General features: G+C 30.0%; 1 protein-coding gene across 2 annotated transcripts; it reads left to right on the top strand.

Moving 5' to 3' along the window:
* The first annotated feature begins 12,392 nt into the window (after positions 1–12,392).
* Positions 12,393–16,083, top strand: LOC122526675 (cytochrome P450 4C1-like). 2 transcript variants are annotated; one of them, XM_043650206.1, is made up of 12 exons: positions 12,393–12,558; positions 12,664–12,773; positions 13,144–13,234; positions 14,063–14,254; positions 14,334–14,427; positions 14,495–14,597; positions 14,676–14,790; positions 14,860–14,975; positions 15,046–15,114; positions 15,381–15,546; positions 15,642–15,821; positions 15,898–16,083. In XM_043650206.1, the coding sequence occupies exons 1-12, from the start codon at positions 12,408–12,410 to the stop codon at positions 16,056–16,058; spliced, it is 1,548 nt and encodes a 515-aa protein (XP_043506141.1). In that variant the 5' UTR covers positions 12,393–12,407; the 3' UTR covers positions 16,059–16,083. The 2 variants fall into 2 exon arrangements, with proteins under 2 accessions (XP_043506141.1, XP_043506142.1); XM_043650207.1 differs by lacking the exon at positions 12,664–12,773 and having other exon boundaries at positions 12,541–12,558.
* The last annotated feature ends 7,721 nt before the right edge of the window (positions 16,084–23,804 follow it).

The following is a 23,804-nucleotide window of genomic DNA, read 5'->3' as shown; positions in this document are numbered from 1 at the left end:
GGGATGGTAATTTTCCTATCAGCTTATAGCTCAGCGTATAAGACACGAGTTCTCCGTCACTGTGCGAAATTAATCTTATCATATAATAATACTTATTAAAAATTGCAATCATCGTGAATATAAGTAATATTATTTTCCAAGAGTTCAAGGACTTTTTATAATCATACATAAATCAGGTTTTGCTTGCATTAAATTATTTAAAAATTTATTTTGTTCTATAAATATTATATTCTTTTAATTTAATAATAATACTTTTTATTTTGATTTTAGGAAACTAAATTTCTTTCTGCATACATCTAATGCAATGCAACATTTGTTAAATTCTTTTCGGATCTAATTTTAAAAAATTAACATTCACATATAACAAATGTCGGATAAATTAGCAAAATATTTAACATATGTGAAGATTAAAGTTTCTTTACGAGATAATTTATTACTTGGGATTGCCTAAGTATGATAACCCTACTTAAAACTAAGTGCACATGTCATAATAACGTTATCGCTTATTTTGATGCATATATATATATTTATTAAAGCATTCCTTGTTTTTTTTTTTCTATACGTAAGAAATTTATTTTACAGCAAAGATAACAGATAAATATTAACTTTAAAGCGTTTGCTTTTAAATGCTTTGCTGAAAAGTTCGAAACAAAAATATTAAACGATATTTAACTAATATTTTTGATTCATATCACAAAGTTTAAAATAACTTAAAATTCCTTTTCAAAACGTTGTTTGTGATTATGTCTGTATAACAAACACATCTACGAGAAATAAAATCTATTATATTACTTATTTCATATTTATTTTCCTTTATTTCCCTAAATAAATCGTAAGTTTTTTGTCATAATTTCTGCCAAAACATCAGTTCTTCATCACTTATCATTTTGGATTACTACTTTTTAATAAGATATTTAAGAGCTTATGTTTACCTGACATTTTTGTTTTTTATTTTGGTTGCAATATACATTGGAAACTTGAAATGGGAAAAAATTAGGACATGATATATATATAAAACATGTCTCAATTTTAAAGTTTAATGATAAAAATATAAAAACTACACGAAATAAAATAATCGAATAAATAGAAAGGAGAACAAAAATTAATTTATGAGCTTATCTGTCATTAAATATTTTCGGCGTTATAACCTAATTAAACATCGAGGAAAAGATATAAATTATTGGCTATTTGAATCCATGTTTATATTTTTTAGAACTAATACTTTTGTTTATAAATTGATTTCCATGATAAATATTGATTAAGATTATTGTATTCTAACCAAAGCGTTTCCTATTAAATTTCGATACTACATATGTAATTTTTTTCTAATATTCTAGAGAAGCTAATTCGAACTATTGTTTTAAAAACCTCACATCATTAAATCACATCATTAACTTATTCCTACAATTTTAAATAGAACATGGATACATATAAACTTAGAGTTTATATAAATTGTTCGAAATACAAAATAATATAATGTATTTGTAATATAATGTAATTATATAATATAATTATATAATATAATATAAAATATAATATATAATGTAATTGTATTACTTATAGCCAAATGCAATTAAAAATAAACACTTTTTATTTACGATTTCCATTATAATAAAAAGAAAAAAATATAGAGAATAAACTCGTTCAAGAAAATAATGTTCCAATTTATTTCCGTATCGTAATATCTGCTATCAAGTAGAATTCATCGCGTGTTGATTCGGTAGTACACTTTGCAACAATTTTATATGGTTGCTATTTATAATATGCGTGTATTGGTATCACCTATTGACCTCATAATTACAATTATGAGATAAAATCATATCAGAATTAGATTGAACATCTATGGGCAATAATAGGAAAAGAATTACAAAAATTTAATATAACATCAAAAACAAGTTTAAAAGACAAAATACTCGAAGTATGAAGTTCCATATCACAAACTATTACGGAAAATTTAGTTAGGAGTATGCATAATCGCTTACAAGATGTTATTCGTGCTAAAGGTTGTCCCTACTAAATATTAAAAGCTTCAAAATTATCTGTCCAATTACTTTTGTGGCTTCAGCAATCATTACGTTTGTAAGAAATAAATCATAACTATTGTATGTATATTTCAATTTGCTTGAAACTATATCTATATTTTATATATATATCTATATTTTATATAACTATACTATATTTTATTAAAATAATAAAAACAAATTTTGAAATATTTTATTTTTCGATATTATTGTAAATGATAATAATTGTTATGCTTTCATCAAAATCAAGAATTACTGTTTACATTAGGCAATATTATTTTTTTAATAGTAGCAGAAAATTGTGCAAATAAATTGAAAATTTAGTTTATATGTCAGTAACGTGACAAAAGTATCAATACAGTGATTGGGAAATTTCGTAAATTTTACAGTATATTTTGTTCTTTCGAATTTGTAGCACAATTCTTTTAAACCCTTAATAACTTGTCTAATATAGGTAGCAATAAAAAAAAAAAAAATGTTTATTAATGACTTTTAATATTTGAACAATTTCAATTTAAAAAATTAGAGCATAGAATCATTCTTATATACTATATTAATTATTCAATTAATAGCTTAGTTATTAAGAAAACTTTTTATTTTATACACATTTGTTGAGATTTTTCTAATTTCTAAATAACATTATAAATTCAATAACTTGTATGATTACAAGTATTTGTAAAAAGAAGATAAGAATTACTTTCACAACTTTTAGCATCGTCTTCAAGAACACAGAAGTGGTAATACAACACTTCAGTTAATAACGTCGTTAGGTAAATGTGAACAACTTCATCAATTTTTTACTGTATTTCTAAATAGATACAATATCCACATACTGCATAATAAAAAGTACATGCTCACATTACTATACATATATATCATGTAGAAGTATTGGAGTAATCTTCGCCAGAATAATAATAAAAGAATAAGTCTAGGTAACACTATTAACAGGAATATTTATACATTTTCTTGCTATTTAACAATAGATAGCTATTTGATTTGTCGCAATAATTACATGTATATGTTACCGGAATAGTGGAAAGTCAGGCAATGTTAGCAAATCCCAGGCATTGCCTTCAATGCAAGGCATTTTCTAACGGATTTTCATCATTTTCATCGGAAATGTATTCATATCTCTTACATTTCCTAAAAATTCTTTAGAATGACCAATGAGAAACCGTTAAAGTAAAAAAGGAAATATGAAACATTTTGTTCTACACTCCGATATCTTCCGATACGATGAGGAACAAAAGAAACAGATTTTCTAATGTAATCTCTATGAATATCTGTCTAAACGTAATATAATTCTCTACTACGTATCTCGACTAAATTTCAGTTTATAGAGATGCGCATAGTATAGCGGCACGCACAGTCTCAGAAATCTGCTTAATGCTCGCTTTTGTTTATGTGTTTGTTGGGGCGTGGTGTGTGTTTAATGGGGGGGGTTGGGATCTGTTATCCGATAATTTATTCTTCTCAACATTGATTAATAGTAAGTTAAAATTCTATAGGATACCAAAGTGTTACGTTCAATGCTTAGGAAAAGTTCATAAAAATTCTTTTGTTTCCTAAATTGTCAAAAAACGCTTTGCATTGAGGGCAATGTCGGGGAATTGCTAACATTGCCTGAATTTTCCTCTATTCCGGTAACATATACACCAAATAGAATCCAGTGCATCATTCTATTCCTTGTATTACGTTACAGTTTTCTTCTGGGAAGCATTGTTTTTTTTAATTTTCTATTATTGTTATTCAGTTTAAAAGGCACAAAAGAAAGACTTAGTTGTCTTGAAAGAGTGATAAATGTTAATATAACTAGATCATAAATGCATTTATTTCACTATGTGAGATCATTTTTCTATCGATATATATTCTAAAGCACCATTTTTACTGTTATGTTAGCACTAACTGTTTAGCACTATCTGTTCTGGCTCATAAATTTTCCATATTATCACAAATTATTTCTGTATATATATTGTGACGTAATTTTTCCGCTCTTAAAAGTTTTTTCCTAATAACGCTGCTAAACAAAACGACTATGATATTAATGCGCATGAAGAATATAAGAGCAACACAACGTTAATATGGTCTAGTATGCTCACAGAGACAATAAAGTAATACTAAAAGATACTCTTTTAAAGCATTTATTTGGTGCTTGTCGCAAAAGTCAGAATCGTTAGTGTATTTGCATGTGATATTGAGATAAAAGTCAAGAACTTCCTCGTTCGCACTGTTATCGGAAATATATTCACGCGAAAAAATATACGATTTCAAATTGTTTTTCGTATTATTATATTAAATTACATCTTTTGCGCTATGTGCATATGTATGTATATATACTTCTGTTTCTACTTTGCTTGACTAGAATCAAATCAAAAAAACCTGGTTTTTTTTTCGTTGCTAATTTGAACATAGGAAAATTTCTCGATCGGTAATGTAGCGACATAACTTGAAAAGGTGGAATATTCCAATTTGGTTGGCTAAGGGTTAACATAGATTGAGATAAGTGCTATCACTCATCTTGGCTTTTCTCGACATGAAATAAAATGAGCGCAATCATGTCGCTCGGATTTTAACGTATCTCATTCAAAAAGCGATATTGCGCTGTTTTTTTAAAAACCTCTAGCATTCAATTGGTTGCGTAATACATTCATAGGGTAGACATAAGTTGTGCTTACAATGAATATTGCATAGAGATTTTCATTAGTAAATAATTATATGGTACAAATAAATTGATAAATTAAACTCCATTCTACTATCCTTTTAAAATAATGCATTGAGTTATAATTAATATATTAGCGAACAAATTATACACAATAATTAAAAAACAATAAAATAAAAATATTATGTACAGTGCTAGTCAAAATAAATTTATATTTTTAGAATTTATGGCAAAGAGTAAAGCAAAAAGATATAGACCCTTGCCCCTTTTGAAGTAAACGCGACAAGATAAGCCTAGCCCCTCGTAAGATTTTGAAATACCTGTTTGGTTTTATTAAGGGATAGCTTTTTCTCTGCTACATCTTAAAAATTATTAAAGTGAAGGAATTCTAATTAATATCGAAAGACAGACTAGCTAACAATAATGAAAAGCAAACCAGTGTAATAAGAAAGACTAAGAAAGTAATTTTCCGGCAAATAAAGATTATCCGGGAAATTCCGAATAATCTTATCAAGACCATAGAGAACATCTATAGAAACAATAAGATCCAAGCAAAGATAAATGGTGTCTTGACTGAACCGAATGATGCAGGTCGTGGTATCCGACAAAGGAATTCCCTAAGCCCCCTGCTCTTTACCATCATTATGGACGAAATAATAAGAAATGTAAGACTGCTAAAAAGATATAAAATGGGCAACGAAGAAATATCCATCCTATGCTACGCTGATGACGCTGTATTAGTGGCCGAAATGAGGATGATCTACAACTTCTATTACACCGATTTAAATGCATAGCCAAATCATTCAATATGAAGATATCGGCCCAGAAAACTAAATGCATGACAACGTCAAAGAGACCATTAAGGTGCAAACTGGAAATTGAAGGGAAGGTTATTTAGCAGGAAATGAGATTTAAGTAGCTAGGAATAGAAATCTCAGGGTATGGTGATGTTGAAGCAGAGGTAAGAGAACAGACAATGAAGGCATCCAGAATAGCGGGTTGTTTGAATGACACAATATGGCGAAACAAAAGCATGGATATAGAGACCAAAGCAAGAATCTATAAGGCAACGGTGAGACCTATTATGACATATACCGCAGAAACTCGACTAGACACAGCGAAAACGAAGCAGTTACTAGAGACCACCGAAATGAGACTTCTTCGCAGAATAGTTGGAAAAACACTAGTTGACCGAGAGAGAAGTGAAGATATAGCAAAGATAAAGCAAAGTGGAGAACGTTAACGAATGAATACTAAGTAAAAAAAAGAATGGAAAGAACATATTAACAGAATGGACAACAGAAGAATCGTAAGAATTCCACGGGATAAGTCACCGGTTGGCCGCAGAAGTACGGGACGCCCACGAAAACGATGGTGCGACAATTTAACAGTGCAATAGGCAGAAAAAACGTCGTTACAAAACAGGCAACTTGCCTAAACTAAAAGAATGAAGAAGAAGAAGAAGAAAGTAATAGCAGAACTCGTAACAAGAATCGACAAACACTCTTAGTGGTCTCAAATCCCAAATAAAAGGACAAAATTTAAAAGGGTATGACGTGCGGCCACGCTTTCCTGTATACATTTTTTTACAGTAAAGCTTTTAGAAAAGGTTTATGTAGTTTGAATATCCTAGAAATCACATTCTATCCTATCGTTCTCAGCATATATAAACTATCTGAAGAAGAATTTGTTTTTGCTATTAGCTGAGACAGAATTCAAAAGCTCGTGCATTCAAATGTCATCTGCACCTTATCTTTTAAAATACAGGCAACTTTTTGATAAATTCTTTAATTCTCGTAGGAGTCAAAACCTCGAATCTCATGGGCATTAATGCTCCTCTCCAATAAAGAACAATGTCTGCATCTTCTAAAAACTAATTTGTTATGCAAAAAATGAATTTGTTTCTGCAGTGGGAGCAGGAATTAGTTTGAAAAAAAGATTAGGAAACGAGGCAAAAAAATTTTAATTTTTCCACGTATTCATGTACTTCTGTTTTAACCCTTCAGAACATACGTATAGAAAGATTCTCTCACACTCATTTTAAAACTTTCTTATTTTTAAAATTTCAAATGGAATAATCATTTGAAAAATTTGTTACCATCAAATAATGTTATGCTTAACGAGATACTAAACAAAAATTTTTTTTTTTATTCGAAGTATGAACAAAGAAGAATATTTATTATGAGCTTTTGGAGTTTCCCTTGTCAACCAAGTAAAGACTGTAACGAAAAAATTACGTTATTCGGAGTCGCGTCACATTTCCGCTATCAACGTAATTAAAGCTGACACTTTAAAAATAATTATTAGGCTAAATAAAATATTATTTCATCCTTACCTCCTTCTAAAAATTAATAATATGTTATTTAGAACAATATTGAAAATAAATATTTTCATTGAATAACAAACATTAAATCGCGTCCGCTTTTATATTTCGCTGGCGGCGCTTGCCCAATAGCGTGAGATTTTCTCTCATCACGCGAGTAATGACTGTAGTCCGAGAAACCTGTGTTCTAAACGATTAATTAATAAGTTTGTATTCTGTTTTTTTTAATAAGTCAGTAATCAATTTTCGTTAATAAGTTCGTATTTTTTTTTCTTTATAATCAATAAACATTTTATTAAGACTATCTGTTTACGTGAAGAAATAAATTTGGAGATAAACGAATTTTAGAAATTATATTTTATTGAAATTAAAGTATATAAACACGTTACTGATATTATTTATTTGTTTCTATTTGAAATTGGAATAGAAACCTACTCCGCAATCTACGATAAAAGTAAGAACCATACCTTAATTTTTATCTTTCTGTAATAGAATTTTAATCACTCTCCTGCCGGCTTCAAGTCTGCACAAAAAATTGATCACACTTTATATTACGTCACTGGACGTAACACCATTGTCAACTTGAGAATGAGACAGAGGCCATAGGGGTATAAGCATATTGAATTGGCCGCCGAGAGATAATTTAATGATGCATAGAGGATATGTAGGTACTAAGAAAATAATAAGATTCTAAAAGTTTCAGATCTCAAACTCAGTAACTTTGTGAGAAAAAGACAAATATCCAAAAAACATAAAAAAAACTTTTTTCTCAATAGTAACTAAACCGATTGATCTAAATTTTTAATATGTTTTGAGGATTCATAATAGTTTCTAGAGAAAAAATTTATGAGCCATATCGGTTCATAAGATAATTTTTAAAAAATTTGTTTCTGTACGAATTTCAATTTGTGACCATGATGCAATTTTTGTAAAATTATGAAACTATTTTTTTTTTTTATCCTTATTCATTTCTTTATAATACTGTATTCTTTTTAAATTTTTAAGAAGGTACACCATAATAATAAAAAATTAAAACAACTTTTTTACCAAAATAATGTTTTTATTCATATATTTTTTAAGCTTTTATTTTATAACCTTAACGTATATCCATAGAATTTTCATTTATTAAGAATAACAATATCTCATTTACAAATAAATAATAATTTTTTTGCTAAAGTCAAAAATCAGTACGGTTATATATCAATAAATAATTTCATAATTTTTTTAACAAATATTTTCGTATACAACTTTTTGTTATAAAACTCGATCATTTATATATTTTTTTTAGTCAGAGATATGATGAAAAATTATCGAAATAATGGAAGACAAGAAAATTTTCTTTCCGAACCAATCCGAGCTTGCAAATCAATCCAAATTCCATTTTATCCTTTTTTTCTTTTTCTTCTGTTTTTCTTTTCTCATCCTTTTTTCATTATTACCGGTGAATAGCATATATACCGGTGAAGAGCACCGGTGAACAGGAATTGGCATTCACCCCCTAATAAATCCTTCGATTTATTCCTCATTCCTCTAGTAATATACCCATGTTCCAACTTTATTCGCTATTTTTATCATTATTAAATCTTTGAAAAAGACGAGCCTGCCGTGTCCCGGTTATACTCGGTGCACACAGAGTGGCCAAATCAGGCTTTAATTATTAAGATTTAACATTTTGCGTTTCCGGACGTAACAATAAAATTAACTTTTAACACTTTGACGTCCAAGCGATTCGAAAAAATTTTTACGCTCGGCGCCGGCAGCGCTACGTTGGTTTTCGCTTGGCGCCGGCTGCGTTCGCTTACTGTATTTGCCAAAATTCCTCCAACATGGAGTCCTCCTTCGATTGGATTAAGCTAATTATGAGGAGGGTGAAAAGGTGAATTAAAATAAAATAAAACACTTGGTTGAGCCAATAAGTGCAATGCTTTATTGGCTCGTCAGGGAAAAAGCCTTGCGGCAAAAAACCCTGGTTGGTATCAAATACAATGGAGGACGATGGATCACGGACCATGTCCGTGATCAACTTCTCGTCACGATTAACCCTGATGGGTAATCTCGTTGAAAGAAATGAAAATTATATCTCTCACCGTTGATTGTCGCCTCTATGTCTCGGATATGGTGAATATATAAATATCACCTTAATTATCCCCTCTACGTCTAGCACCGGGTTATCGCCTCTACGTCTACCACCGGATATAATATCTTTAAGACGTATTCGTCTTAACAGATGAATTCTTTGCCTCTCTAATAATCCTCTCGCTTGTTGTCTCCAGGTATCTTGTTTCCAAGTGTCCTCGTAGGCGTCCAGCGTTAGAATAGGCCGAATGTCTTTTGTAATGGGCCCTGCAGGGTGCACTCACTCGACGGTCGAGTGGTGGGGGTTATGAACACTAGTTACTAGTAACTCTCTATCGATTAGTGGGCGCACAGTAACTATCGATTTTTAGTTACTATGGATTTTTGGTTATGATCGATTCCGATCGTACACTTACAATCGGCCGTTCTTGAAAGTAGTAGCCCGGTATGACGGTCGAAAATTCGACGTTTCGTCATGAATTATTTTAAATATGAAAGTAAAATGCGATCGTTTCGAAATTTTTACATGTTTTTATAGGTGTCTTGAAATGTACAAAATAAATTTTTTTTAATAAATTTTATATTAATTTGTCAATAATTTTTTCTGTCTAAGTTGAGCCCCTAAAAAATAGTTAAGTTGTTTCGGAGAAGCACACAACCTTCCGTAGTCATTTAAAATAAAAAATTATAGAGATTATTTTTCTGTAGGCTTTATTCTAATGAACTATTCAATAATATGCATATTAAAAAAAAAATAAAAAAATAAAAATTGACTTATAAAAAAAAGGTTTTCAAAATTGAATTTTTCTTTTGATAAATTTTTTAAAAAAGTTTATTTATCATAAAAAATGTAATGTTTTGAAAGTTACGTATTTACCTATGTGTGTTTAAAATAACAGGTTCAATTTTTAGCCTAATCGGTGAATAGTTTTAAATCAATGCTTCCTCTAAATTCCGTAAACGTGATTTCGAGAAAAGCAAAAGTTCAAAGTTTTTCATACTTTCATACAAACTACAGCGCGCTTGTTTCTTTTGGCTATAATTTTGAAAATATTCTAAATTTTATCTACGGCCTACTACCTAAAGTAATCGGGAAATACATAATTTATGAACGTTCATGAATATCTATGATTGCTATATTTGTAAAACATACAGTCTTGTGGCAGCCCGCTTAAGGGACATCACTAGTGCGATATTTTGAAAAGTCGATTTTTTTGTTGTTGCATATTTCGATAGTCTATACCTTTAAAAATAACATACAAAAATTTCAAGTGTCTATCTCAAATAGTTTTTGAGTTACATCCATCTAAGAAACAACATACTCTTACCGTACAATATCAGTAACTTAAACTTTAAACGCATTTATCTCGAAATTACATTTTTCAACTTTAATGCAGTTATAATTTGAAGACAAATCATCCGATCGATTTGATTCTTTTTGCAGCTTCTTTTATATATGTTTTTCCATACCATGAACCTCCAGTTTTTCGATCGAATATAAAATGTAATTTTAACAGGCCAAAAATCATCAAATTTTCGTCAGTAGTTTCGGTACTGTTTTTGGACTCTTGGGAGATTGCAAATAACTTGCTGAATTTTTAATTTTTTTATTCAAAAATTTTATTATGTACTTATTATAAATCCACAAATGTTTCCTTCAAATATTAAAAAATTTCATATAATAATTTTTATTAAAAAAATTTCACAAAAATCACCTTTTTTCAGGAGGTTACACTAGTGGTGGCCCTTTATGATTCTTTTGAATATCCGAACCTTTCTTACCTGAGTAAATATCCTTTCCTTTCTGTGAAATCTGTTCTCAGATATCTTTACCATCAGTTAACACGATCAGAAATTTTCCGTTGCGACAAATTCTTTAAATATTCTGACAAAAGACGGAACGGACGCGAATGGGTGTAGCCGGCGACATTGCAACTTTTGCGACTTAAACCACTGTGGTGTCGCCGGACGTCATAGTGTTAATATTAACTAACACAATAGCTTTTGTAAAAACTGCGTTTCTATATTGTTCATTATTTACTTTATTTTATTTTATTCAGTAGTATTTATGTCAATTACAATAATTGATGTTTTATATTGGTTTATTTAATATTATTTATATTAGTAGTAATTATTAAACTTTCATATTATTTTACAAAATTTTATCTGAATTTTTTTCCAATCATTTTCTAAACAGAGAGCTTAAGATCGTAAATAAATAAACATTATTATTATTGATATTGTAATTACAAGCAAACTAGTTAACCAATATCGATAATATGCGGATTGGAAACTACGAACCTAACTGAAAACGAATTCGCATAAGAAACTGTCTATCTCTCCTAAATTTTTGTTTTGTTCGTTCTTATCATTTTTTTATTGTTTCGCCAAGAAATGTTTCCCTTTCTCATCGAAAGTACACAAACGCAATCACATTTATGTCAATAAAATTGGTATCGTTCGTAACAATATTTGATGTGTGATTGCTTTCGTTTAACTTTTTGGCCTGATCTGAATGTAATCCAAAATATTTGAATGGATTCTTATCAAAAAAATTGGATGTATCAAGCAATATAAAATAATAATTAAACTTCCTGTACCGTAATTTTGTTTAGAAATTATGTCCTTTATAATTATACCAAATGAATATTTATAAATTAAAAAGAAAACTAAGATAAAATAATCTGTTGACATACACTATTTCGTTTATTGATAACGACTTTTTAAAGCATAGCCTTTTGCTGCATGCGTAATTCTATTTCGTTATCTTTTCTTGTTATGGAAATTTATCGTATTTTTTATTCTTAAGATTTTAAATTACATAACAATTTAGAGAAATTCATGAAGGAAAGATCATAGATTAAAAAGAGTTGAGATTTTTACGTTTTTATCTAATGATTAAGTATCAATACATGATGCTAATAATTTATCGATATTATCATTTCTTTAACGGAAATTGTTCAGTAAGCGTTGCAACAATCTAACGAATAAACAAGTTTTTTCTGAACGCACAAGAAATAATATTTTTTATAAATTACTAAACATACAAATCCTCTAAGTACAGTTAAATTATTTTTTTCTATTTTATTATTACATATAGCTAACGTGTAAGTGTTTGTTTATACTTATTAAAAACGGAACAATAATTAAGGAATTTAATTTTTACATTATTAAACATTTCATAGACTACACTGTTCATATTAATCATTCTAAAGCATTGAAGTATTTAAAAAAGTGTTATCCTTGACAACAATATTTGATACGTAAGATTGCTCTTGTTACAATCATAGTTCATTCTTGTAATTTTTCCTATTTTCCAGATTTAATCATGCTCGCTATCTTATTGGGTTTAATTTTATTTCTATTTGCATTACATTGTATTATAAGATATAGAAGAGTTGGAAGACTTTTAAGTCTTATTCCAGGACCTCACGAATATCCGATAATTGGAAATATGTATCATTTTCAAGTTGACGATGGTAAGGAATATTACAATATTTTTATTTAGGAATTATATAATATACTGTGATTCTTCCCAGTCGATAATGTTCTTACTTAATATTAACCTATTGTTAATGATTTAGATCATTTGCTTCAAATAGTATGGAGAACTGATAATGAGTATTATCCAATTTATAAAGTATGGACATTATTTCATTTTTCAGTAGCTTTACTCGATCCAGAAGATATTCAGGTAAATTATTAGATAATAATAACGAAATTAATTTATTTTTATTTTCTTTTAACTATTTGGAGTATAGAAAAGCTGACTGTGGTCCATTTTAACACTTATAAAAAATGCCTAGTTGAATATTTTTTAAACCAGCACGAAAATTAAAATTACTTTAAAAAAAGCACAGCAGGATCTATCTATTTCTTTTCTGCTGCAAATTAAAATGACGTTTTTTATCCTTGTGCAATTCCTTTTGTGTAATAAAAGTTCTCAGAAAATAATAGAAAAAATATCTTGATATTTATAAAAATAAAACGTCTTACCTCAAAGAATTAAACGTATATCGAAAAAAGAAATGCATACAAGTTAAAAAAATTTTATTTCGTCTAAGGTACTATTAAGGAGCAATGAACATATGGAAAAAGGAGTTGTTTACAAATATCTTAAGCCCTGGCTTTCTTCTGGATTACTAATTAGCAGCGGTAAGCAATTTAAATGAATAAAGATAATATAATATTTTTACTATATGTATATATATATAAGACTATTTATGGTGTAGGTCGAGTACAGTTAAAAACAAAATTGTGTTTCTGTAACGAGAAGATTTAAACTTTTATTTTCAAACTTATGTGACAAATATTTACATTTCTTACCTGTAACGAGAAGAAACGACATTTAGTGTTCGTTATAAACCGTATCGTTCCTACTACTCAAGTAAACGTTCGCGACTGCTCTCGCAACTCTTATCTTATTTATTCCCCCTCTCTTTTACATCACCTGACCTGTATGTCAGGTACGTACCAACGATTTCGACTAACGCGGTAAATCAATTAAAGAATATTTCTTTACATATATATATATCTCTAAAATTAAGAATCTTAAATAATAGAAATAATTAAGGGGCATGTAGTATAAATACGTCTTTATTTCTTCGTGTCTTACAAAGAGACAACCGTTTATTTTCTCTCTTTTAGAAATTTCCATCTGTTTTTTTTACAATTAGAGTTTTCGATTATAATAACTGTGACACGTATTTCGAGAAAGTTTGAACTGTATCTTTTCCTTGTAGTAAGCATGCTTGACAAAGAAGCAACTATCCCGAATCGTTTATTTATCTTCTAAACAAATGTCGAGACAGTAAGAAAACTTGAGATATTACCTAATGCTTTCATCGCATATAAATAAACACATAAATACCACGGACGAATACTATCTTATAGATCCTAACAATAAAAAAAGAATAAAGCGTAATTTGTACTGAGTCCTTTCAATATATTTAATAATATTTTAAATATAACTTAATTTGACAGGTAAAAAATGGCACTTACGACGGAAGATTTTAACTCCTGCATTTCACTTCAATATCCTTAAACATTACTTTACTAATTTAAATGAGGAATCACAAAATCTCGTCGAATCTCTTAAAAAGGAGGCAGATGGAAATCCTATTGTCAAAGATTTACGAACATTTATCAGCAAATATACTCTTAACGCAATATGTCGTTAGTAAAAAAAATATTTTCACTATATGTAATTATTAATATAAGCAATTAATTTTTTATTTCCGAATCTTCTTTATAGAAACAGCTTTGGGTACCCAATTGGCAGAAAAGAGCGAGCTGGAATCTGAATATCGTCATGCTGTTCATGTTTATGGCAGAACTGCTACATATAGGTAATTTATTAATATTTGTTTTGAGAGAAAATCAATCGAATAAGGAATGTGATTCATTGTTTATTAGATTTACGAGACCTTGGTACTTTTTCGATGCTATATTTGCATTTACACAACTTGGTAGAATACAAAAAGATGCGTTGAAAACGTTGCACAGTTTTTCGAGAAATGTACGTCTTTCATAATGATAGTTTATATCTGCGATTTTCGAAAATATCTAGATTAGGCAAGTGTTACATGTATTCCAGATAATTGCGGAAAGGAAACGTTTTCACAAACAAACTAATGGGAAATATTTGCAAATCTATGAGAATATTGAAGAGGATGACGTTTCTAATAAAGATTCGGAGAAGGACGATGAGTGTATTCGAATTTTTTAAATAAGAAAAAAGTTAATTGAAGAAACAGGGTCAATATAATTTTATGTTACAGATATGCGGTATAAAAATAGACTTTCTTTATTAGATCTGCTTATAGCCGCATCTTGGAATGATAATCAAATAGATGAGGAAGGAATTCGTGAAGAAGTTGATACTTTCATGTTTGAAGTAGGTTCTCAAAAATATTCTTACTTAGAAGAAAAAAGATAAAAACTATTCTGAAGAGCAATATTTTTAGGGTCATGATACTACCGCAAGTGCACTGTGCTTTGCTTTGAGTCTTTTTGCTAAGCACAAAGATGTCCAGGTAATATGACTAGCTAAAATTATCAGTTAAAACAATAAAAAAAAAAGTTTTTTTTTACTTTTTACACATTAATGAAGAATTATTCATTGAATCGTTTCACTAATTTTAGTGTCTTGCTAGTATTATTAGTTTTTATAATATTTACTCTCAATAAATAGTTATTTTTATTGCTTAAATTGGAACAAAAATTATCAGAATTCCATAATTATTTTTTAGCGATGTTCATAGCTTATACAATAAATCATCAGTGACGTATTTATTTCTAGGAAAATATAAGGGAGGAGGTTAAATCGATTATGCAAGAAAATAATAATTTGACGATATCGTCTCTTCCAAAACTTTCGTATTTAGAAAGATGTTTAAAAGAATCCCTTCGTTTGTATCCAAGCGTTCATATAATTTCTCGGCAAATTTCTTATGATTTGCAGCTGAGTATGAAATATTTGCATATATATGTATACTTTAATATCACAGTTATATTATTGATTCCTTATTTTATTTTCTATGTAATTGCATTTATTTTGTAGAACATTATTTAATTCCATCTGGTGTGATGGTGGGAGTGAGCATTTACAGCGTACACAGAAATGAAAAATATTGGCCAAATCCAAACGTTTTTGATCCGGACAGATTTTTACCGGAAAATATTAAAGGACGACATCCCTACTCCTACATACCATTTAGTGCGGGACCGAGAAACTGTATTGGTATATGTCTCATGTTTAAATCAGCACAGAAACTATAAAATTTTTTGTTTTCATTCTTGTATTTTTCATGCTGCAGGTCAAAAGTTGGCAATGCTTGAGCTTAAACTCTTCGTTGCTTTTTTATTGTACAATTTTGAGTTAGAAACAGTTGATGAGCTAGATGAGGCTACGTTTTCGGCAGATATCACTTTGACCTCGTCTAAGCAACTTCGAGTCAAATTTATACCTATTGCATAGGTATTTTATATATATTGTCCTAAAAATATAAGAAAAATTCAAATACAGTTTTAGAGAATTTATTCGTAATTTGTTAATCCTTTTAGAAAACAAAATAAACTTCTAATTTGCTCTGTATATCTGAATAATATATTTTATATTTAAAACAAGTACAATTTAATATTTTTTTTTCTTTTTATATATGTATATGTATTGAATAATTATATAATTAAAAAGAACGAAAAAAATATATATAGGATCCGAGTCTTAAATGTATGTATTAGTTAGGTTAATGCTAGCCGTCTGACTGGTTTTTTGAAAAAACGTTGATTTATGTAGATTTGGGAACAGGCCGTCGCTAAGCAAAGCAGAAATAGTGAGATTTATATTTTGGTGCGATTATGTTTAAGACTATTGTATGTGTGTTCATATTGCTTTGCCCTAGTGTGCATTCTGGAAAAAAAAGTAAATAATGCTACAGAGAGTTAGTTTATATGATCGGAGAACAATTTCAAGTGAACAAGCGACGAAGAAAAAAAATTGGGAAAGTTCAGAGAGAATATCAAGTTTTCCGTATATTAGGAAGTATTTTTAGGTATTTATTGAAATATTATAATGATTGGTTGTAAGTTGAAATAATAAGTAAGTAAGTGAAATTATATTGTTACGTCCTTGTCAGTTCTCTTCCTTATTACCTGCTAAGCTCGATATTTTCCTCGTCGAAGGCTATGATCAAGTAACCCAATAGAGGTTTATTATTTAATTTAAGTGACCGGATGACGAACATTTTCCAAACTCGCGCCGTATCGTTTACAAACAAAAGGTTCGCATAACCTTTATTAAACATCCTGGGGATCTCGTCTTTATTATCGTTCACAAAAAATATTAACTATAAGACTAACAATCAGTTCTCCTTTGCATAGATGCGACTCAGTTTATATAATAAGTCTACATTATATTTTTTGGAAAATCTGTTGCGTATTCTATGCAAACGATTGAGCAAGACAAGCGTCAGGACGTGCCGATTCATGTCGGGACCTACCGAAGCGCGATGACACCCGCGATAGGGATGCATCGCAGGTTTTTAGCGGTGAAATCAAGTTGCGCTAAAATCTTTGTAAAGGCTTTTACTTTCTTCTAGCACGCGCTCTCCCGTCACAGCTATTAGGACAATCATATGTATCGACAGCTACGTTATCCGTTTTTTCGGTAATTGGTCCTCGCGTTGAATCGCCTTTTCCTATAAAGCTCGCATTTTCTCGCACCTCGTTCTATTCTACCACGAGACCTGCGAGTGACTACATCGAAGAGAACTGCTCCCTTGTGCAACGATTACATCATCGAAGTACTGCAAGCGACAAACGACAAAGGCAGTTATACATGAGGTCAGAAATTATTTTTCTATTTGCATATGTATCTCATCACACGATAGCCGCTGATAGGCAAGCTAGTTGTAAAGCATGATTATTTCTTAATCATCCGTTTTCTCTATAATAGAATTCTAATTCAATTCCCACTTTAACAATCTTTTCTTCTCCTCGTTTGTTACATTCAAATTTTATCATTCGCAAACCCACTCGTAATTCTTTAGGTTACTCTCTGGTAAGGGCTTTACACCTTGACCAAAAACTAACTTCACATTATACTACGCCACAGGACGTAACAATGTTGTAGGAGACGGTAAGCGTCGCCGTCTTATCTCGTAGGTCTGCCGACAAAGACACTAGTGCGTATATCGTAGGGCGATATGCGTTTATTAGTTTTCAGTAACTTTATCAATCGAACGAAAGAAGGAACGTCGTGGACGCAACGAATCGATGCACGAGCGACGAAGGCAGTCACCGTTGAGCGAAGAATAAGCGAGCTTCTGCGTTTTGTACTTGGGTTTCAAATAAAACTGTTTTTTCCTATTAAAATTCTTACAATATTTCTTACTTCTTATACGTTTTAGTATTCAATTTTCGTTAATAAGTTCGTATTTTTTTTTCTTTATAATCAATAAACATTTTATTAAGACTATCTGTTTACGTGAAGAATTAAATTTGAAGATAAACGAATCTTAGAGAATATATTTTAGTGAAATTAAAGTATATAAACACGTTACTGATATTATTTATTTGTTTCTATTTGAAATTGGAATAGAAACCTACTCCGCAATCTACGATAAAAGTAAGAACCATACCTTAATTTTTATCGTCCGTCTTTACTGTAATAGAATTTTAATCACTCTCCTGCCGGCTTCAAGTCTGCACAAAAAATTGATCACACTTTATATTACGTCACTGGACGTAACACCATTGTCAACTTGAGAATGAGACAGAGGCCATAGGGGTATAAGCATATTGAATTGGCCGCCGAGAGATAATTTAATGATGCATAGAGGATATGTAGGTACTAATAAAATAATAAGATTCTAAAAGTTTCAGATCTCAAACTCAGTAACTTTGTGAGAAAAAGACAAATATCCAAAAAACATAAAAAAAACTTTTTTCTCAATAGGAACTAAACCGATTGATCTAAATTTTTAATATTTCTTGAGGACTAATAATAGCTTCTAGAAAAATAATTATGAGCTATATCGGTTTATAAGATCTTTGAAAAAAATTGTTTCTGTACGAATTTCAATTTGTGACCATGATGCAATTTTTGTAAAATTATGAAACTATTTTTTTTTTATCCTTATTCATTTCTTTATAATAATGTATTCTTTTTAAATTTTTAAGAAGGTACGCCATAATAATAAAAAATTAAAACAACTTTTTTACCAAAATTATGTATTTATTCATATATTTTTTAAGCTTTTATTTTATTACTTTAACGTATATCCATAGAATTTTTTTTTATTAAGAATAAAAATATCTCACTTAAAAATCAATAATAATTTTTTGGCTAAAGTCAAAAATCAGTACGGTTATATATCAATAAATAATTTAATAAGTGTTTTAACAAGTATTTTCGCATTCAACTTTTTGTTATAAAACTCGATCATTTATATATTCTTGTTAATCAGAAATATGATGAAAAATTATCGAATTAATGGAAGACAAGAAAATTTTCTTTCCGAACAAATCCGAGCTTGCAAATCAATCTATATTCCATTTTATCCTTTTCTACTTTTTCTTCTGTTTTTCTTTTTTTATCCTTTTTTCATTAGTACTTACATATCCTCTAAGTATCATTAAATTATCTCTCAGGGGCAAGTTCAGTATGCTTATACCCCTATAGCCTTTCAGCTACGCCTGAGTTTCCTCGACGTGCCGGTTTCCTAGCCTTCGGACTACTCTAGATTTTGGTCAACGTTTTCCGACGTGCCAGATTCCTTCCCAGGGTACCACCTACGCGGCAGAGTCACAAGATCCGTCCAGGTACGGTTCGTCAAAACGTCGAGACGACTTTCTACCGAGGAAGGTGCATTCCGACTTCAACGTGCGGATAGGTCTATGGATAGCGTCGTCAACATTTATTTGGATTTAATGTGCAAAGGTAAAAGAGCTCTCGAGCTTGCAAAAAAAATTTCTTTGCAGCGTATGTGCGTTTTTTCTTCTTTTTTTGGTGTATCTTCGAGTCACTATCTAATTCTGTAATTTCTTTCTGAAATAAAGTATTCGCTTGTTCCGTCTGTTAAACGACCGACGCCTTGTATCGGTACTCCGGTGGTTTTCTTGTCGTCGAAAATGCACTTATAGGTGGATGTTGGGAATCGTTTATTTATGAGGAATGAGGGTAGGTGGAAATAAATTAAAATATATTTTTTGAGCCCAGTCAGTACTAATAAGTACGATTTATTTGGCTCGTTGCAGGGAAAAGCCTTTCGGCATAAAAACCCTGGTTGAAATACAGTTGATGATGATGTGTCGCTGGCTTGCCTATCGGCAGCTATCGATGATGATGGTATTCCAAAGGCAGAATATAATTCTGACCACGTGCCTTCTTCCTTTGTTCCTCTGTTCCACTGATGTGATAGTAGCGCAGGAGTGTAGCTCTCTCGGATGTGATCGCTCGCAGGTCTCGTGGTAGAATAGCATTTAAGTGTGAAAACACGCGGATTTATAGAAAAAGACGATGCACCGCGCGGACCAATTACCGAAAAGTTAGATAACGTAGCTGTCGATACATATGATTGGCCTAATAGAAATGGTGGGAGAACGCGTGCTAGAAGAACGAAAGCGCCCTGCAAGGAGCTCGCTGCGCTCCTTTGTTGCACCGTAACTAAGATGTTTCTTTGTCGCTATATCTCGGCACGCGTCGATACGTCTCGAAACGTCCAGATGATTCTCACTCAAACGCTTGCGTAGAATTACGCAACACCGTCTTTTCTCTCAATTTCGTGAAAGTTTTTATGCCGATGCAAATTTTCTTTTATCACAGAAATTTGTGTATACTGATTTATTTGATCGTCTCTATCGCACTTATTTCTTAGTATAAAACTATTGCATTTTTTGCCTACTCACAGCTTTAATAATTAATAATTTCTATTTACTACTTTCTAAAAATATATTTTAATATCAACCGTGTAATACTGACTCATTATTTTATTACTATGTAATCGTATTAATTTTGCAGAACATTATTTAATTCCATCTAGTGTAATCCTTGCAATGATATTTAAAGCGAGCACGGAAATCTGCATTACTGGGCGATTGCAAATGTTTTCGGTTCGGATGGATTTTTACCTAAAATATTAACGCTATACCGTCCGCATGTCAAATCGGAATTCTTTTGTTTAGCGCCAGTAGAACCGACTTGTTGTTAGATTTCACTAGTTTACAGTACATCTGTTGCCGGAAAAATGTTAGCTGTTGCTGACTACATATGTTATACAGATTTCGAATACAGTAAGACCTCTTTTTGTGCGGTCCTTTTTTAACGATTTTATTTTTGTGCGATTTATTTTTATGCGGTATCTAAATCTCGCAGCGTTGCTACCAGTTTTATGTTTTCTTTCAATGTACATATACATGTGTGGACGAACTGATTACATGGTCTCCTTGACGACGATGTATCCGGACTTCGCGACGCTGTTCATCTGATTTAAACAATCTCCTAACAATTATTTAATTTGATTGAAAGCATTTTCACATCTATTTCGCAAATAATTGATGTATTTTCTAAGTGCGACTTTTTTTATGCGGTTCCTATCCACCGCACAAAAAGAGGTTTTACTGTATATCGTACAAAGTTGTTATAATATGTAAGTATTTATAAAATTACCGAATATTTTTTTGTACGATTTCTTTTATGCGGTCCCTATCCACCGCACAAAAGAGATTTTACTGTATATAAGTCGAATTTTTTTATCAGCTCTAATTTTTTAATTTTAGCTATGTACGTTTAAAACAAAGAAAGCATGTATTTACTAAGAAAAAATGTATTAATAAATTAAATAATCATTGAGTTTTTAAACAACTTCGCTTTAAAACTCTTTTCTTATGTGTAGATTAAGGAAAATAGCGTATCAGAGACAGCATAGTCATACATTATATTCGTATCCCAGAAACCCTGATAACGTTCTTTCATGACGCGTAAATCCTGATGCATACGCTTTCCCTGCTCTTCACTCATATCTCCTAAATTTTGCGGAAACATGTCCAAATGGCTATGAAGGATGTCATTAACTAATTATTATGAAACAATATCTGCTTGAACTACTCATGTCTAAAAAACTTCAGATATTAATCTTAACACATTAAAATACGCACGTTATCGTCTAATAATTACGCATAAATGATAAAAATCAAAAACAAAATAACTCGTGCTGCACACAAATTTTTGAGGTTAGATTTGACAAAAACAGGTCATAAATGAACATTATCAACCATAAAATTCTCGTCAACAGATAGAAAGTTAAATTTTGTTAACTAGTGTTATTTCTCTTGTCGCGGGCAGTTTTTCGAAGTCTTTGGAAGATCATAAATCGTTAAATTTAATTAATCTGCGGTTTCTCTCAACCGCATGAAAAAAATTTCTTTAATATGTTGTAAAAAATTATATATTATAGCTATTTATACAGTTTCACGGTCAGAAAATATTCAAAACAATTCCTCAATTTTATCCAACAATTGACGGAACATGACCCCAACATGATGCCACCGGACGGCATAGTGTTAAGGTACCTAATCCGAATTTGCTACATAACATTTAATGCAGAGCTAAGAAAGCTAGCTGGTAAATAAAACTACGTTTATTTTCAATCTCCTAATATTTTTATTATTAATTAATAAAGAAAAAACACCACATTACTAATAGCAATTAATTTATTGTCTGAAGATCCATTTATCGATGATTAGAGATTTTTATAAAAGCGACATAGAAAAAAAATATATAAGAGACGAGACCAAAAAAGGAAACATTAATTCAACAAATTTATAAATAACGCAGCCTTTAATGATAATTAGTTATTATTCTTTATGAAATAAAAGTTTTGTAATTCTTTAGAGATTACAAAAAATCTCTAAATCTGTCATTATTAAAATAATATTTGTAATTGTTCTGAGGTATATTGCTCATACAAGATTTACAATTTAAAACATTTGACAACGTAATATCTATTCGTAATTAATTAATCGATGAAATTAAACAAAAATTTTATATATGACAATTTCTTATCCTACTTTTTAAATTTCTAATTTTAAATTTAATAAATAGTCGGCTCGTAAAATTAAAAGTTAAGACAACTTTTAATACGGAAGTATAGCTAGGTCATACGTTGCCCATTTAATTGTTTTGTTTTTTTCTTCTGATTATTAACGAAGCTATGAAAAAAAAAAAATTATCAAACTTTTAATTTTGAGTTCTACAATTTTGCGATTTTAATTCATTAAAATATATCTGCCCAGCAATTCTCAACTTACGGCTTGGCATTTATAATAACTATCAAGTGCTAGTGTACAATCTGTGTAGAAAAAAAACAAATGTTAGAAAATATATCGTATATTTTTACATGATTTTTTTAAGGTACTAAGAAAAAAACTTGCTATTTATCTATCTTCTTTTTAAATATTCAAAATTAAAAATATTTGTTTCTAATTTAGAATTTTTTGATCGTCTACTGTTTACATCTTTTCTGATAAAAATTTACAAATATATTAGAATATGTATACATTTGTAATATGTGTACATATTTCATACTTTAATTTATCTATTTTTATTAACTACATAACATGAAATAAGTTAATTAAAGAAGTTTCTTGCTATTACGATTACATATTATTCGATTAGATTAACTTTCCTTGACGAGACTAAATAAAAAATTCGAAGATAATATGTCGTAAGTATTCAATTCGAACTGACACAAGTAAAGCTTATTATAAGATAGAGGTGCATGGTTGTTAAAAATTTCTTACAGGTAAAAACATCTACGGTCACTTCTTATTGTTAGATAATAATTTCAACTGGAATCAAATTTGTCCAGTAGACGGATTTACGTCTTTCTCATCAAAACTATTCTAAATATCAGCATTAGTATTAAATCCAATGAAAAATCTTCGCTTATACCTGTACCCTAAATAAAATTAAAATTTTTAAAAGATGTCAATATTTTACGTTAAGTAAAACATTTGATAACTCACGGAATTTCTCGGTGTGCGGGGGAAAAATGGTAATGAAGTAGAACAGTGAAAGTGGTATATCACTACTAGCATGATGATACCATATCCATCGGATTTTTTAGACAAAGAAAGCAAATATTTCACAAAATAAGTGATTTCTTTCGGAGCATAATTTCATAGAGAACCAGAATATAGGAAAGTAATATATCTGAGACATTTT

The sequence above is a fragment of the Polistes fuscatus genome, unplaced genomic scaffold, assembly GCF_010416935.1.
Source record: "Polistes fuscatus isolate 324 unplaced genomic scaffold, CU_Pfus_HIC Scaffold12, whole genome shotgun sequence".
Taxonomy (NCBI): Eukaryota; Metazoa; Arthropoda; class Insecta; order Hymenoptera; family Vespidae; genus Polistes; species Polistes fuscatus.
This window is presented reverse-complemented; position numbering and strand designations above follow the sequence as displayed.

What these genes read in the sequence shown, in the direction of transcription:
- LOC122526675 (XM_043650206.1), top strand. Translation starts at nt 12,408, where the DNA reads ATGCTCGCTATCTTATTGGGTTTAATTTTATTTCTATTTGCATTACAT. An exon ending in TCATTTTCAAGTTGACGATG is followed by an intron (nt 12,559 to 12,663) that starts GTAAGGAATATT and finishes TTAATGATTTAG; the next exon opens with ATCATTTGCTTCAAATAGTA. An exon ending in GGCAGAACTGCTACATATAG is followed by an intron (nt 14,428 to 14,494) that starts GTAATTTATTAA and finishes ATTGTTTATTAG; the next exon opens with ATTTACGAGACCTTGGTACT.